General features: G+C 18.0%; 2 protein-coding genes and 1 long non-coding RNA gene across 5 annotated transcripts; 1 reads left to right on the forward strand and 2 right to left on the reverse strand.

Moving 5' to 3' along the window:
* Positions 1-5592: 5592 nt before the first annotated feature.
* On the reverse strand, positions 5593-11029 carry LOC409741 (rho GDP-dissociation inhibitor 2). Of its 2 annotated transcripts, XM_026443047.1 has the most exons (9): positions 10245-11029; positions 9881-10117; positions 9617-9812; positions 9219-9525; positions 8210-9134; positions 8015-8131; positions 6499-6687; positions 6193-6417; positions 5593-5940 (listed from the first exon to the last, which is right to left on the reverse strand). In XM_026443047.1, the coding sequence occupies exons 1-9, from the start codon at positions 10948-10950 to the stop codon at positions 5741-5743; spliced, it is 3102 nt and encodes a 1033-aa protein (XP_026298832.1). In that variant the 5' UTR covers positions 10951-11029; the 3' UTR covers positions 5593-5740. The 2 variants fall into 2 exon arrangements, with proteins under 2 accessions (XP_026298832.1, XP_016769562.1); XM_016914073.2 differs by lacking the exons at positions 8015-8131; positions 8210-9134; positions 9219-9525; ... (1 more) ...; positions 9881-10117; positions 10245-11029 and adding an exon at positions 7326-7472.
* Positions 11030-11514: 485 nt separating this feature from the next.
* Positions 11515-13855, reverse strand: LOC552273 (phosphoribosyl pyrophosphate synthase-associated protein 2). 2 transcript variants are annotated; one of them, XR_407431.3, is made up of 6 exons: positions 13694-13855; positions 13203-13611; positions 12864-13136; positions 12598-12744; positions 12309-12436; positions 11515-11701 (listed from the first exon to the last, which is right to left on the reverse strand). XR_407431.3 is itself a non-coding variant. In XM_624649.5 (5 exons), exons 1-5 carry the CDS (start codon positions 13768-13770, stop codon positions 11543-11545), a joined length of 1065 nt encoding a protein of 354 aa, XP_624652.1. In that variant the 5' UTR covers positions 13771-13854; the 3' UTR covers positions 11515-11542. The 2 variants fall into 2 exon arrangements, 1 of the variants encoding a protein (XP_624652.1); XM_624649.5 differs by lacking the exon at positions 12309-12436 and having other exon boundaries at positions 13694-13854.
* Positions 12913-13761, forward strand: LOC102654498. The gene is made up of 2 exons (XR_407430.3): positions 12913-13396; positions 13535-13761. It is a non-coding gene; the product is annotated as an uncharacterized LOC102654498 (long non-coding RNA).
* Positions 13856-17235: the final 3380 nt, after the last annotated feature.

Raw genomic sequence — 17235 nt, forward strand, 5'->3', positions numbered from 1 at the left:
ACTATATTCAAATGACAATTTTCTGACATTTACACATTTTTTCATTTAATGTTGAATTAAAAAATAGCAATATGTTATTCATCAAATTTTCCTTTTTTTTTAATAAACATCAGTCAATAAATTATATTATTATATTAGGACTAATTTATCGCGATTTGTATATATATATATATATATATATATGTATGTATGCATAAATATATAGCAATACTTTTTTTAAATATATTTTATTTTTAAAATAATAAGATTTATAAATAAAGAATAAAATAAATAAAATTACATTTGTTATATAATAACAAAAATTTATTAAACATTATAGTCAACAATATTAAGAAATTTTCTTTTTTACTTTCTTGTTATCATGTAAATTTATTTTTATGTTAATTATATTTAACGACATATACTTAAATTAAAAATGTAATTTAAAATCATTAAACATGTTCAAAATGGAATATTAAATATTAAAAATATTCAACACAATGAAAATTAAAATTAAAAAAAAAATGCATCGCAGTTTTTCTTTATACATATGCATTCTTTTCAATAAAAAAACATTTCTATTATTAATTAGTTTAAATAAATAAAAAGAAATTTTTTAATCAATGAGATGAAATAGTTCAATAATAGAGATTTATACAAAGAAAATTATTTATAAAAAATTATTTATTTTATTTAAGATTTGAAACAGAACTTTCTAAGAAAAAAGAAACTTTTCCTATATCAATAATTTTCTAAACTTTAAATAGTTAACAGTTCGATGCAGTTATTTTTGCAAAAAAATATTCTTTTTATATAAATAGTTATATTTAATTCTTCTAATTCTAATAGACTAGCTATATAAGCTTCATTTACTCAAAAAATAAATATGTAATGTATAAAACATGAAACATGAAAATTTATAATTTATATAATATAGAATGCTTGATATAATCCAACTATAGTTCTCTAAAGATAAATAGTAAATAGAAAATAATTTTATGCATAACTTAATACATATTTATTCTGGAAGATGTTAAAAAATTAAAAAATTATTTTTATTTGTTTTAATATATATTTTTAATATATATATTTGTTATAATAAAACTCTAAGTTTTATTATTTGAATTTTAATTAAAATAGATATCATTTAAATCCATGATTTTTTTTTTCCAATAAAAAAATACTTTTTTTTTGAAGAAGTCTAAAAAAAAAAGAAATTTTATGAAGACTTAAATTAGAAAAGTTCTGTTTCTAAAGATTTTTTAATGCAAAAATGAAAATCTGTTGAAGAAAATAGAAAGAATAGAAAAAATGAGGAAGAATTTTGTAACCTAATTTATGAAAATTTCTGTATGTTTCTATATAATAATTTATAAAGAAAAAAAATTTAAATTTAAAGAATAATGAATATATATATATAATATTGAAAAAAGCTTGATTAAAAAATTAAAAATTTATTATAAAATACCTTTTTTATACAGAATATAATAAACTTTTCAAAGATACCAAATTTACAATCAAACAATTAAATAAATCTACCAATCAAATAAATTAATGCTCAAATGTTGAAAATGTTGAATGTATACAAATTTAACATTTAATGTGACATAATCTAATACTAAAAAATTATTATTTTAAATATAAAATTTCTTAAAATATAAATTATTTTTTAATTTTTTAAATCATTTATTTTATTATATATATATAACAAACATTGAACTATTTCATTTATTAATAATGTATAGATAAAAAAGGCATAAATATATAAAAATTAAATTAAAATATTTGATACTTAATAATTATTAATAAAATAAGTGATTAAAAAAAAATTTTTTTTAAATAATTCATATTTTAAGAATTTTAACATTTATACATTTATTTTAAAATATATAATATTTTATATGTACATAATATTATATATTTTATATATTTTAATATATGCAGCAATAATAATTCTTTTAAATTTTAAAATTTCTTATAAAAATAGTAATTTTCAAAATGTGTACATATAGAAATATAAGAATTTACAAAATGAAACAAATAAGAATATGATTTTTGGCAATATTCTAAAAAATTAACCATATATTATCAAAAAGATGTATCAAAAGATAAAAATAAAATAATAATGATAACATATTATAAATATATCAATTTATTGTAACTATACAGTAACTATACATTTCTAGTTACTTATTAAAATTATTTCTAAAAAAAAATATAAATTCTAAAAAATTTAAAATTCATCAATATATATCTCAACACAAATATTTTTATTAAAACTTATTTTTAAAGAAAGAAATAATTATTAATAAGAAAAATTAATTTTCATGAAAAATGTGCAATATATAATAAAGAAAATAATTAACATACTTATAAGTTTTTTTTTTTCTTAAAATATTCTTTCTAAAATTCTTAGTGCATATATAAAATATATATTATATATACATATAAATATATATATTCACTATATTCAGTATGAATATGAAATAATTGAAAAATTAATTTTTTTGATAAATAGAAAAAATCAAACAGGGAACATCATCCTATAACTATATATTAATTGTAATATATTAATTCTAATAAAATTTTATATATAAATAGAAATATAGGAATCATATTTTTCTTGCTGGTAATTTTAGGAAATAATGTAAAAATAAAATTAAAAATAATATTTAAAAATGTAATATTAAGAACTAAAAAATTATAATTTAGAAATGAATAATTAAAAAATGAATTGTAATTTTATATTTATTTTAAATTTTAGATTTAGATTTTAAAAAATATAAAATTTTTTGATCTTTCACTTAAAAAATTACAATTTTGTGGTTATATTATAATTCTGAATAATGTAAGTATACCTAAAATTTTTTTTAATTTTTAATAAATTTTTACTTATTATAATTAAAAAAAAAAGCTAGCTATCATTATTTATTTTTTATTTTGATAGTATTCTAGAAGTATTATTTTTAATAATACTATTTTCAATTATGATAGTAGAAACAAAAAAAGATTTAGAAGAAAAGATTTGCTATAAAAATTAAATAAAAGATATTGTATAACAATTAAATATGACAAAAAAGTATTGTAAATATGTATATTATTATTATTTAATATTATACATATTATATTTATTTAATATATATATATATTAGTATATATATTATTATTATTTAATATCGATATTTTCATTTTTACATATCATTTAATAAAATGATATATACTGCATATTTCAACGATATCAATATCAATATCAATTCATTCGTACTAATTACATATCAGCTTTACACTTGTGAAACAACCTTATATAAGATTGATACAACTAAACCTGCAATTTTTTAGCGCCATCTAGCAAAAATTACTAATTTTTTAATATTTCTTGTGAATATTAATTTTTATATAATGTATATTAATATTTTTAAAGAAAATATTGCTATAAAATGATTTTATAACATTTATCTAACAATAAAGATAAAAATTCGTTCAATGTATTAATTAATTAAAAATTTGCATTTTTATAGAGTATATTATCTTATAATGATTAAAACCTTATCTTATAATTAAAATTAAAATCTTATTGTATCCATTGTACATATATTTAAGTTTTACTAAATTTCTAATTTCTTTATTTTATAAAAACTAAAAATAATTATTAATAAATAAAATTAATATTTATAATTTTAATCATTTTTAATTATATACTTATAAATTTAAGAAAAAATTATATAATTAATATGAAATTGTAATGAAATATAAAAAAAAAATAAATGATATTTTATTTTATATATAATATTAATATTAATAAATGTAAAAATTATATAATTATATATTATTTCAAAGAAATTTTTTTTCCTTTCAATATATTATATAATTCTTTTTTAAATTATTTTATTAATTTTTAATAATTTATTAAATTTTATGTTATTTTTATAAATTTTTTATAAATTCAAATAATATAATTATTTACTAACATGAATATTTATTATAATTTATTTTATTAAATTTATTAAATTTTTGTGCTTATTAAGTAAAATATAATTGCGCTATAATATAAAATATGGTTATTCTAAAAGATATTATTCTAAAAAAAACATCTTTATTTTGCAAATATTTATAAAATCTTAATTACATCACTAAGAGGCAGAAAGAATTCATAAAATTGATGAACTTTCTATATGCACATGAAACGTTCAATATCATATATAGTTACATAAAATATATTTCATTAAAATAGAATATCGTAGTGAAATTTAATAAAATATAATTACAAAAAATTTATTAATATTCATTTTCTTATTGCTTGTTTTCGAGATTTTGTGTATATAACCTTAAAATTACAAGTTTAAAAAAGCATCCAATTCTAGACAATAATTTTAAATATATTTTTAATGTATTTTTCATACATTCTTAATCAAAATTAGTTTTTCAATTTTTAAAATTATTTGTTAGTTTTTCAATTTTTATTATTTTTTATTTTTGTTAATTTTATTATTTCCTATCTTCTGTTATATTTTTTTATCATTACTAATATAATGTGGTAGTAAACAGCAAATAGAAAAAAAATATTAATTTTAATTCATTAATTATTATTCCTATAGAAAATATAAATGATAAAAAATTTGACAATATTTTTTATAATAACATATTTTTTTATAATAAATTTTATAATAAATTTGGGTCCCTTTAATTAAAATTTAATATTGTATTATACATAACTTCAAAAAGGGATTCATTAAATGCATATTATATCATATATAGCATATTATATTATATTATGCATAATAAAGAAAAACAGAAAAGAAAATTTTTTATACTAAATTTGTCTTTTTTAAACTATAACTGGAAAGCTTCTTATTTTTATTGTATTTTACAATTATGATTGCAATATTTATTGCAATTCCTATTAATTTACATTATAAAATTACTTCTAAAAAATTATACTTTATAAAAAAATTATTTTATATTATAAATTTTAAAAAATTAATTTACGATTTAAATTTATAATTTCGTGATATATAAATGATCATAAAACTTTTATATTATATAGAAAATTATTTTATGTTTCAAAACAATTTAAAACTGTATGAATATAATGAATAATTAAGTAATAACAATAACATAAAAAATTAGATATTTAGAATGTACCATTAAAATTTTCTATATTAATAGCGTATATATGCAAATTTAATTTTTTCTAACATTTTCAAATGTTTTTAACTTTATATGCTAAAAGATAAATTACTTAAAATAATAATTTTTTGTCATTAATTTTCGTTAGTGAAAATATATTAAGAAATTTAAACCAAGAGAAAATAATCTTCAGTAAAAATATTAATAATATAATACTACAAAATCTTAAATGAAAACTTTTTAAAAGAGTGTACAGATAACAACAGTATAAAGGCAATTCAATACTGATTGATGTGCACAATTTAAATGATTATAAAATAGAATCTACGTGATTAGATATGTATATGAATATATGTATTTACATATACATGTATATGTAAATATATATATACATATACATATTTTTGTATGTGCGTGTATATATGTATATATTCATGTACACAATTATTCATTTTTAAGGTTTACGATTTAAGAAAAGTATCTAAATAAATATCAATGTTACTCTTTCTCTTATTACTTAAAAAATACAGTTATGGCATCGCAGTATGACTGAATATCTATAAAAATTATAGTTCCTTTTGGCATTCTTATTTTAATTGCGATCGTTGTACAGCTTCCTATTATGAAAGAAAGTTTATTCTTTCCAGTCTTTCTTAATTTCAAATGACCACTCCCACTTAAGATGTTCATGTTTGTCATCATCAGTAAACAAGGAGCTTACACTATAAGAACCACGTGCCACTTTTCCAGCTGGTGCATCCTCTGTTGGAGTAGTATATGATTGAATTTCTGTTTTTGGTGGATAAGAACCCACCATATGCATCATCTTATCCACTAAAAAGATAATATGATAAAAATATTAACAATAAACAAATTAAATCGATATATATAATAATTAATGTAATAATTAATAATATATTTTAAAAATACCTGTAACACCTAGAAAAGAAAGCATTAAAGAGAGAAATATAAAATTAAAATTATAATTTAAAATATATTAATAATTCAAAATAAACATAATTTAAAATATTGAGTTAATATTGAAAATCTTAAAATATAATTAATATTTTTAATATGAAAATTTACCTGGTACTCCAAAACGATAAGTTTTTTGAACATATTTTAAACCATGCACAATTTCACGTTGAACGATGAAATCAATTCTAATTCTATAGCTGACACCTTCTTTTATTACAAATGTTTGTTTTTTTAATTGAGATAGATCACCTGTTAAATCTAATTCCATATCTGGTCGATCTGCTACACAAAGTGCTAATTTCTTTACTATTACTTTCCTAGGATCATTTGGATCTATAAAAGTTTAGACATTCATCATTTTTATTTATTCTTTTCTTCAAATAATATATTTTAAATATTTAATGAAGTACGTACCTACAACAATACCTCCAGATTTGGCTTCTCCCAAAAGTGTTTCTTTATATTTACGTAAACTTTCATCTTCTTTATCTGTTTCTAAAATTTGTTCTATTGTTTTTTCTGGTGGAGGTTTGTAGTTAGATTCCACTTCCAATTCTTCTTCTACAGAGTCAACGTGATCAGTATTAAGTTCTGACATATTTACTAATGACAAAAATACATTAATTAAAAAAAATATATTAAAGTTAAAATATTATATATATAAAGAGTTTCAATAATTATTTTATATTATATTTTAATATTACATTTGACATTATGTATTTTGATATATAATAAACTTTATGAATGTTTAATAAAAATATTTTAAGTTAAAAATTTATTGCATTATGAAAATATAAAAAAATTTAATTATTAATTTCAATTAATAGTTAATAAATAATTTAAATCTTAAAAGTAATTAATATAACATTATAATAATTTTATCTGTAATTAATTTTCGAAATTCGAATATCAATACTTATATACACTCTGTGACGTACATAAATCACTATATAGATATGCTACTAGAAAATATTTTTAGAAAATTCAAATATTAAAAAATTAATTATAAATTATACACATTTTATATTTTCTATACATTTTTATAATATTAACAAATTTAAAAAAAATATTAAATAATTATTCGATTAAAATAATAGTGAATAATATATTAAGAAGATAATGAGAAAGTGACAGAAAGGTAAAAAATGTTTAGATAGATTTATGAAGCTAAAAAAGTTTATGAAAAATATTTTATAGTTGAAGAAATAGAATATTTAAGCAATATGTGTATATGTACTTACTATAATTATAAAATAATAAGATGAAGCTTAGGAAATGAAAACTTGCACAGAATTATTGGCAATTCCTTAATCCTGTTTGCCACCCCTTCTGTGATTTGCCTCTGAAAGCGGAAGACATGGACAATATGGCGATTCCAAAAGGGCGGGTACTTCCTGTTTTAATAGTTTTTGAGGTTAAGTTTTCCTTGTATTTATAATGATTTTAAAAAGAAATAGTATTTTATAAAAAAAGAATATTCTAATTTTATTAAATTTATTATTTTAATTATCCTAATTTTTTGTTTTTTTAAAATTTATTCAAAATTTCTTATGAACTTTATATATTCTTTAAATTTATAGATTATTTTCCCGCGTTTTTGTATAAATAAGTTTGTTTTTATTTGTTAATATATTAAATAAATTAAATAACAAATTTTATACAAATTAAATACTATTATATTGTATTATTTGATAAAAAATATTAATTAATTTAACTTTGAAATTAAATAACACATTAAATTAAAAAAATTTATTTTGAATAAATAAGTGAATTGTTAATATGAATTTATAATAAATAATATAATATATATATATATAATAATATTTTATTTGATATATTAATATAATTACATAAAAACTAATGAATGTATTATCTAATACAATATTTTTATATGATAACCATTAATTTTAATATTTATTTTTTAAAATACATTGACAATGTTCTATTAATATATCTATCCCCATTTGATTTCTAAAATTCATCTTACACTTTTGAAGTTTTTGATATAATAATTCTGGATGCACTTTGGCTAATTCTTTTAAACTATCTAAAAAATTTAATAAGTAAAATATATTATAATGTAATATTACATTGAAATATATTTTTGATTTAAATAATTTATTACCTAATACAATATTTCGAAATTCATTTTCTGGATCATCCAAATATATTATAATTGTAGTATATAAAGTATCTATATGTCCTTTATTAAAATGTAAATCATAATTCTTAGGTATTGCATTCCAAACTTCTGTTAAAGCTTCTAATGATATTAATCTAACATCATCACATCCATCATCAAGTCTTTTTAGAAGTACAGGATATATTTTATGTACATATTCTTCTGTGAGATGATCAAATTGCTTTCTAATACACATTATTAGATACATAGCTTGCAAAGAATAAAATCTACTTTTCTTAGAATTATCATCTGCAAGACTAATTAAAATAGGAATTATTTCATCAAGTATTAAACAAATATTTTGTTCATCACAATCTATATTTTGTTTCATTATAGAATCTTTTTCATATTTATCTAAAAAAATACATAAACAAGAAACTGCTGCTGTACGTATAGCTTCAGCAGTTTTTCCCGCACTCCAAATTAATCCAGGAAGTATACAATCTTTTAAAAATTGATTAGAAAATTTTAAATCCATAATTTCACTTAAAGATCCCTGATTAAAATATTCTGATAATAAAATAAAATGTTTCAATCTCAATTCAGGATCAGCATCATTTGTCATAGTTTCTTTCAAAATTGGTAAAATAATGTTTATATTGTAAGCTAAAATTTGTTTCATATAAATTAAACATGCACAAAAGATTTGAGATTCTGAATCATGAATTGACCATGATTTATAATCAGAAAATATTGAAAATAATTGATCAATATTTTCATAATAAAATTCTTTAACATTATCAAATGAATTAATATTAGCAAGAATATTTAATAATTTTTGTGCTTCTAATTTTATCAAATTTTCTTGTGTCATGGATAAGATAGTGAATATTATTATAAATAATTCCTTTGATATAATCTTACAGTCCTAAAAATTTTTAAATATATTATAAATAACATAAAAAATTTAAAACTTAAAAATCTCTCTAAACAAACAAACAAATAAACAAACCTCTTTACATACTGAAATTAAAGAAGAGCAACAAGAAATTATTTGTTTCTGATATGTTCCTTTTTTATTTTGACAAATATATGGTTGTTGTAAGAATTTTCCAATATTTTCTAATAATGGAAGGAGCATACAACGTTCACTACTTTTTAAAATTGCAGAAAATACTTTTAAGTGACCTACAGATGGAATTTCTTCAAGAGTAGGAATTATCAAATTACAATAGATTTTTGGTGATACAAAATATCCTAAATATTCTGCTGCTCTTTCTATATTTTCTACAACTCTATTATCTTCATCATTACAAGCTCTAATAAAAAATTATATCTTAGAAGTATAATTATAATAATTACTAATTAATAATTAATTTTTTAAATATATAATTTAGTATATATATTTACCGATACATAGGAGGTAAAAGTTTTCCAATATGTTGTATTACATCTTCTTCTATATTTAAAATAAATACACAAAGTAACTGTGCAGTTCGTACTCTTATGTCTGCAATCCAATCTTCTAATTCTAAGCTAATTCCATTTATCAATTTACTGAAACATTGCTGTGCTATCATACGGCATCCTAAATTTGGTCTAATAACTGCAAAAAATAGTAACATAAATATAAATATCTATAATATATGTACCATTAGGATCTATAAAATGTACCATTAGGATAATGATGAGGATTTTTGGTAAGAAAATCCAATTTATTTTTTAATTTTTCATCATTTTGATTTTCTTCTATATACAATTGTCCTACAGCATCCCAAAAAGTAGCACTTTTTTGTCTAATTTCTTCTAATTCATCATGAAGACCTGTTAAAAGTAGTGGAAGAATTTTGTGCCACCAACTATATCGATCTCTTAATTTCAAAAGCCAACAACCTGATACTTCTATTACCGCTGTGAATAATTTTAATAATTTATTAATAACAATAATTTTAATAACTTTAATCAAAACAAAAAATCATAATATATATATATATATATATATATATATATATATATATATATATAAATAATGAAATACCTATTCTTACAAGACCATTTTGATCAAACAATCGCCCTGCTAAAAATGTAGTTACTTCTTCTATAGACTTATTAGTATTCCCATATAGAATTAAATCTCCTATTGTTTTTACAGAAGCAACTCTAATTCTATAGTGTTGATGTGTAAAATTATTTAAAATTGGTTTTACAAAATTTTGAGATTGTGTATAGAAATATCTTGATAAATTTTTTGCAAATTCAGATATACAATCACAGCTTTCTCTTTTAACAAGTGGATAATTATCTGCTACAGTTTGTATTAAGATTTTTGTCAAATCATCAATATATGATGCTAATAAATTTTCATATTTCAATATTATTATTTTTAATAATATAACGCATTTTAATCGAACTTCTTCTGAAGTTTCTATTTGTTCAGAAGAACCTAATCTTTTAGATAAAATTGGAAGTAAATACATGATGTATTTATCATTCGGTTTTAAATTAATTATAAATAATTTTATAATTTCCAATGTTCGATCACGACACTCTTCTACAGAATCATTTAAAATTCTTAATAATGATTTATTAATAATATCGAATAATTGCAATATTTCATTTTCAGATTGCTTTAATTCTAATAATTTAAAAATCTCTTTTAAACCTTGTATTCGCCGTTTTTTTACTTCTGATTGTAACATAACACAAATCCTAGTCAATTCATAATTCGGAGTTTCCACAGACATTCTGAAAAGCTTAAAATATTTTACAAATTTTAAGCAATTTTAATAGATTGTTTGTTGACTTTAAAATTATATTTGATCTGTTGTTATAGCAACGTTTTTATTGATTTATTTGTTTTAATCCAAATGTTTAGTAACTATGTATACATATATAATAATTATATTCAAGTTAAAAAAAAAAGACTTTTGTTTTATTTTTTATTAAATTTTCGTTATTATACACTAAAATAATATTTATTATTCCATCCTTAAATATACTTTTCAAGTATGCAATATAAATCTTATAGATTATATAGATCAAAATATACAATTAAAATAAAAATCAAAATTTATATATATATATATATATATATTATGTATTATATACATATATATATTACATAAACTTATCAATTATCAATTCTAATCTACATACATAAAAACTTAAAAATATATGGAAATTATGAAGCAATTTAATTACATCTAAATTAAATGGGACTAGCATGATTAATTTTTTTTAGAATAAAATAATAAACAAAATTCGATAGATATGTTTTGTATATGGTCCTTGAATGTAGAAACTCTCAATATATTTAAAATATATTATTTTAAGTTTTTAATCTTCTAAAGTAACATTTTTAAATAAATATGACATAGACTCTTTATTATGAATACGCCTAATAGCCTCTGCCAGCAAAATACTGATATCGACAGTCTTTATTTTTGGACACTGCATTTTTTGAACATCATGAGGAACTGTATTTGTAACAACAACCTAAAAATAATAATTATAGATTCAATTTTAAAAATAATTTTTAAAAATATAACAATTTTTGGTTAAATTTTAAAAAAATTTCGAAGACTCATTCCCAAGTTTCTTCTATTCACATCAGTGTTTCAAAGTTCAATTCAAAAGCAATAAATAAGAAAAGAAAAAAAAGATACAAAATATATTATAACCATAAATATAGATATAAAATAAATTATAACCATATATATACAGAACAAAATCAAGCAGCAATGGTCAAGAATCGCAACTTCGAAAAATTTTTCTTTATCATGAGAATATGAATAATTATACAATAAAAAAAACTTTCTGTAATTTTAATTTTGTCTTTACGAAAAAATAGCAATGAACAGCAAAGATTTTTCTAATTAAAATGAATTCAAAACACAATATAAATCAGATTAGTTTTATTAGTAATCAAATTATTATTGATATTATTGATTTATTAATTAAATAATAAGATTAATTTAAATATCATGTTTGAATTCATTTTAATTGAAAAATATCAACAATACATTGATATTGTTTTCATAAATTTTTTAACAAAAACTACAAAAAGTAAAATTTTCTTTATTACATAATTTTTTTATCTTACAGCATTTTTTTAATGTGCCAGTTCTTGATCGCTGCTCAATGTACTGTTTATTTTATTTCTTCTAGATATCTATTCTTATATATATTTTTTCACTTTATTAAACTAAATTCACTTTGTTGAATTAATTCCTGGAAGAAAAAATGTTCATAATCATATCAATAAATATCAAAAAACATTAATTTTAATGTTGATTCTCGAAAATTTTAAAATTTAACCAATTACTATTATATATATAATATATATTCATATGCTTGCATATATGTATATTTTTAAATAGACTAGAAAATACCTCGTCAATTGGGGATTCTTCTATTAATCTTGGAGCATCAGAACTTAAAAGTCCATGTGTAGCTAAAACATAAATTTTATATGCTCCTCTTTCTTTAAGAACTTCTGCTGCAGCTACATAAGACTGAACATCATCTATCATATCATCCTAAAATATAAACTTCTTTTCATATAATTGATATTATATAAACTTCTTTTCATATAATTGATATTATATAATTTCTTTATTTTTTAATTTTTATATATATCATTATTAAATCTACATACCACCATAATAGCTATACGCCCACCTACATCTCCCACAACATTAATTGGAGGTTTTTCTTTAGCAGGATGCATTGGAACACCAACACCAACTTCCATTGTTCGTGAAGCTAATGCAGGTGGAGAATAACGTCCATCATTCATGTCTGATTCTGCTTCACGTTGTTCTCCATGAATTACTGCTATTCCCAGACGTAATCTTTCTGCATAACTAGTAGCCTTCTTTGCACTACCAGGATTTCTTGCAACTATCACTGAATTGTGATAGTCTGGTATCTGATTAAATAAAATTCAAAATTAAAAAATCTATAATGATTATTTTTAATGGTATTTTTTACATACAGATTCTTGAATATATTGTAATAAAAATGGACTAGCTCGCAAATTATCCACTGGTACATCAAAAAATCCTTGAATTTCTTTTTGATGTAAATCCATTGTAATTATATGTGTTAAACCACTTTTACAAAGCATTTTTGCTAATAGTTTAGAAACTATACATCCTCGCTTACGCATTTTGCATTGTTTTGAATAAGGTAAATATGGAATGACACCAACAATATTTTTTGCTGAAGAAGTTTTACATGCATATGCCATAATCAGAAGCTCCATTATATTATTGTTTACATCTTTTGTTCCTGTTTGTATAATATAGAGATCTTTACTCCTTACAGAATCTCCAATTTCAACCATGGTTTCACGATTTGATTTATGATATACAGAACATCCTCCATGTTTAACACCTAATCGACTATAAAATAGTTAATATAAATTAATAAATTAATAAATTGTTATTATATAAATTATTATGACATATATTTATGAAAACCTACTTGGCAATGAGATTAGCCAATTCTGGATGAGAATTACCCGCAATGAGTACAATATCTGATGATACAGGTTTGTCCATAATATAATTGTATTTAAAAATGGAGTAATATGTATAATTTATATGACTTTTTTTTAATAGGAAAAAGTATTTTATTATTTTAAAAAGATAAAAAGTGTATAAATTTTAATAAGTAAATAATTATAATAATTATAATTTAATATTTTAAGATATTTAATGTAAATATTTTATAATTTACACTGATATGATAAATTATATTATAGATTATATATTTACATATATTAAGTTACGAATTATAAAATGATAATAAATTAAATTATTTTTTGTTCATTTATATATCAATATTATACAATGCTGTGATAAAATATTATTAATTATATATTTAGTTTAAATATATGATAAGTTAAATTCGATTTAATCTTCTATATTTCGTTTGCATTAGGTAGTACTTTTCGTCGATTTATGGCTTCTTGAACAACTGCTAAATTTCAGAAGTACCAACTTATATAAACATTTAATATTGAAATATAATTTTTATTATTCTATAATTTAATATTGATTCTATAATTTTATAATTTTAATACATAGATATAACTAAATAGTTAATGTTTGTCTTTTAAGATATATATATATTTCTTGACATATATATATATATATAATGTGTATATATTTTATTTATTTTAATTTAAGTTACTATTTATTTGTTAAATTCTTTATTCTAAAAAATAACTATTAAATAAAATATTTAATATGATATAATAATAATTCTCTCTTAAAAAAAATATTAATATAATTAAATATTTAATCCATATATTTTTATTTTTAATTCATATTGTTGCATCGGATATATTATAATAAAAAATATATATTATAATTTACTTTATTCTAAAAATTACGATTTTAAATGATTTATTAAAATATATGTACATATATGTAACAAAATGTATAACAAATATTAAGAAATTAAAAATCAATATTTTTAAGTTATACATAAATACACACGTAGTACAAAACAATTAATCGAATTTATTTTTTTTTTTTTAATATCAAATCTTAGCGAGATTTTTTATTTCTTAGAAATTAATGTTTAATTATTTTATATTTATTCAAATATGTATTAGAAATATGTAATAGAAATATCTATTTATGAAAAAAAAAAGATATTCATATATATAATAAAAATATATAACTTATATATGATTTATATATGTATATATATTATCATATGTAAAAAGCTATGAAAGCTGGCTAAATTTTAAGAAAAGTTAAAAAAACTCAAATTCTTATATTTTTTTATGCATTTTTTTTAGAATAAAAATTTGATATATAATCCGAAAATGACAGTATTAACTTTCAAAATTTAAAAATTATTTACATTTTTAAGAATTTTTGTGATGATATTATATTATAATTATTATATTTTTGTTATTCAATTAGATTAAATAAAAATCTAAAAGGGATTATATAATTTACAAAAAAAAATCACGATTCATACAAATTTTTTTTTTCTAAAATTTAATAATGAAAATAATAAAAGATCATATATAATGTATTTAAATATTGGAAAAAATTATGTAATAAATTGACATTGTTTTTCATGTAATAATTTATAAATTTAAAATAATAATAATATAATAAATTTAAATTTTTCATTTTGGATATGTATCCTAGATGATTTATTCATAGTAAAAAATATAAATTTACATTTCATTTAAAATAAACATCTAAAATAAAATCAGTTTTTATTTTTAATGAATAGAATAACGAGATATTATTAACTCTAAATTTGTCCATTTTTTATTTTATTTTTACTGTATAATTGTACATGTAAAAATTTAAATTCGCTTTAATTTAATACTTATTATTTCACTAGTTAATATTTTGAGAATTAATAAATTAAATTCAATTATTGATTAAATATAAATATTTCAACTTTTATTTTTTGATTACAGATGAATCATTTATGATGAATATTCAAAATGAAAAAATATAAATACGATATATATAATACGTAATACAATATTAAAAATGAAAAATGAAAGATAATGATGAAAATGAATGAAAGATTTTTTTAGTTATTATATTTTTTATTTATTGAATATTTCATTATCTATATGTACGAATTAAGATCGCAAACAAAGTTAAAAATTGAAACATATATGAATTTAAATTTGGAAATAAAGCAATTATACTCATTTGCAATGATTTAATTTAATTATTATTTATTTATTATTTATTTTCTATATCTAATTTATAAATAATTCAAAAACAATAATGAGATCAAAAATAATAATTTTTTTTGCAAGAACTTTAATAATATCACATATAAACTTATATATACCGTAGAAAAAAGTTGCAGAAAATATGATAATTATAATTATAATTATTTTTCTAAATAAAGATTACATCAATTTCAGAAAAGTTTAGTTTATTTAAATATTCGTAAGAATTTCTTTCCATATGAGTTATTCTATACACTAAATTAATTATTTTTTATTATAATTTTTGAAATTTTGTTGAAATTGAAATAGATGATAGTTCATATGAAAATAAAAGAGTTTAATTCTGATTTATTATTATTTTTTTAATTTTGAAATTTTTTAAAAAATATATAATAAATTTTTAAAAATTTTCATAAATATTACATTCGTACAATTTTTCATAATTAATATTAAACACAACTAAAATTAAGTACTAATTCTTCTTCTTTTTATATTTTATTCATAAAAGATTGATCTTTCTATTAATTTTTTTTTCATACATAAATTAATTTATTTCATATATAAATTTATATTTGCAATATATAAATAAAAAAATATATTCAAATCTTAAAAATTAAAAAGTATTTATAAATTTTATTTTTTTAATTCTGGATTATTTAAAAATTGATTAGGATGATAGGATAATAGAACGAATAAATAAATATTACAATGTTCAATTTATGTTTTCATGTATATAAATGCGCATTGTCATTTGATCGATTAATTTTTTTAACAAATTTAGAGAAGTTAAGTGATCTTTGTCATAATAATAAAAAATATTAAAAAAATCAATTTATTATTGTAATTACATTCATAAATATTTAAAATATTCTATTTATAATTCTACATATCTATTTCTTTATCAATAATAGATAATGATTTTTTTACAATAATCTTAAAATATTGATTTTATTATTTTATCTTAAAATATTATTTTTTTATGATTATTTTAAAGCATTATTAATTATAAAATATCATGAAAAAATAGTCTTATCTAGCAAGAAAAAGAAAAATGGTAAAGATATTATAAATATTAGAAATATTATAAATGTTATAAATGTCATATTTAGGATTAGTTTAAATAATTTTCCAATATAGCATATATTTCCAATATATAAATATTATAAAATTACCTTAAAGATTCATTTATATTATTTAAAAATATTTTTGTGAAAATTTCAGTAAAAATTATAATTATTTTAGCGTGAAATAACTCATACTTAAATATTAAATTAATTTTTTTAGAAAAACATTAATTATATTT

The sequence above is a fragment of the Apis mellifera genome, linkage group LG9 (genome assembly GCF_003254395.2).
Source record: "Apis mellifera strain DH4 linkage group LG9, Amel_HAv3.1, whole genome shotgun sequence".
Taxonomy (NCBI): Eukaryota; Metazoa; Arthropoda; class Insecta; order Hymenoptera; family Apidae; genus Apis; species Apis mellifera.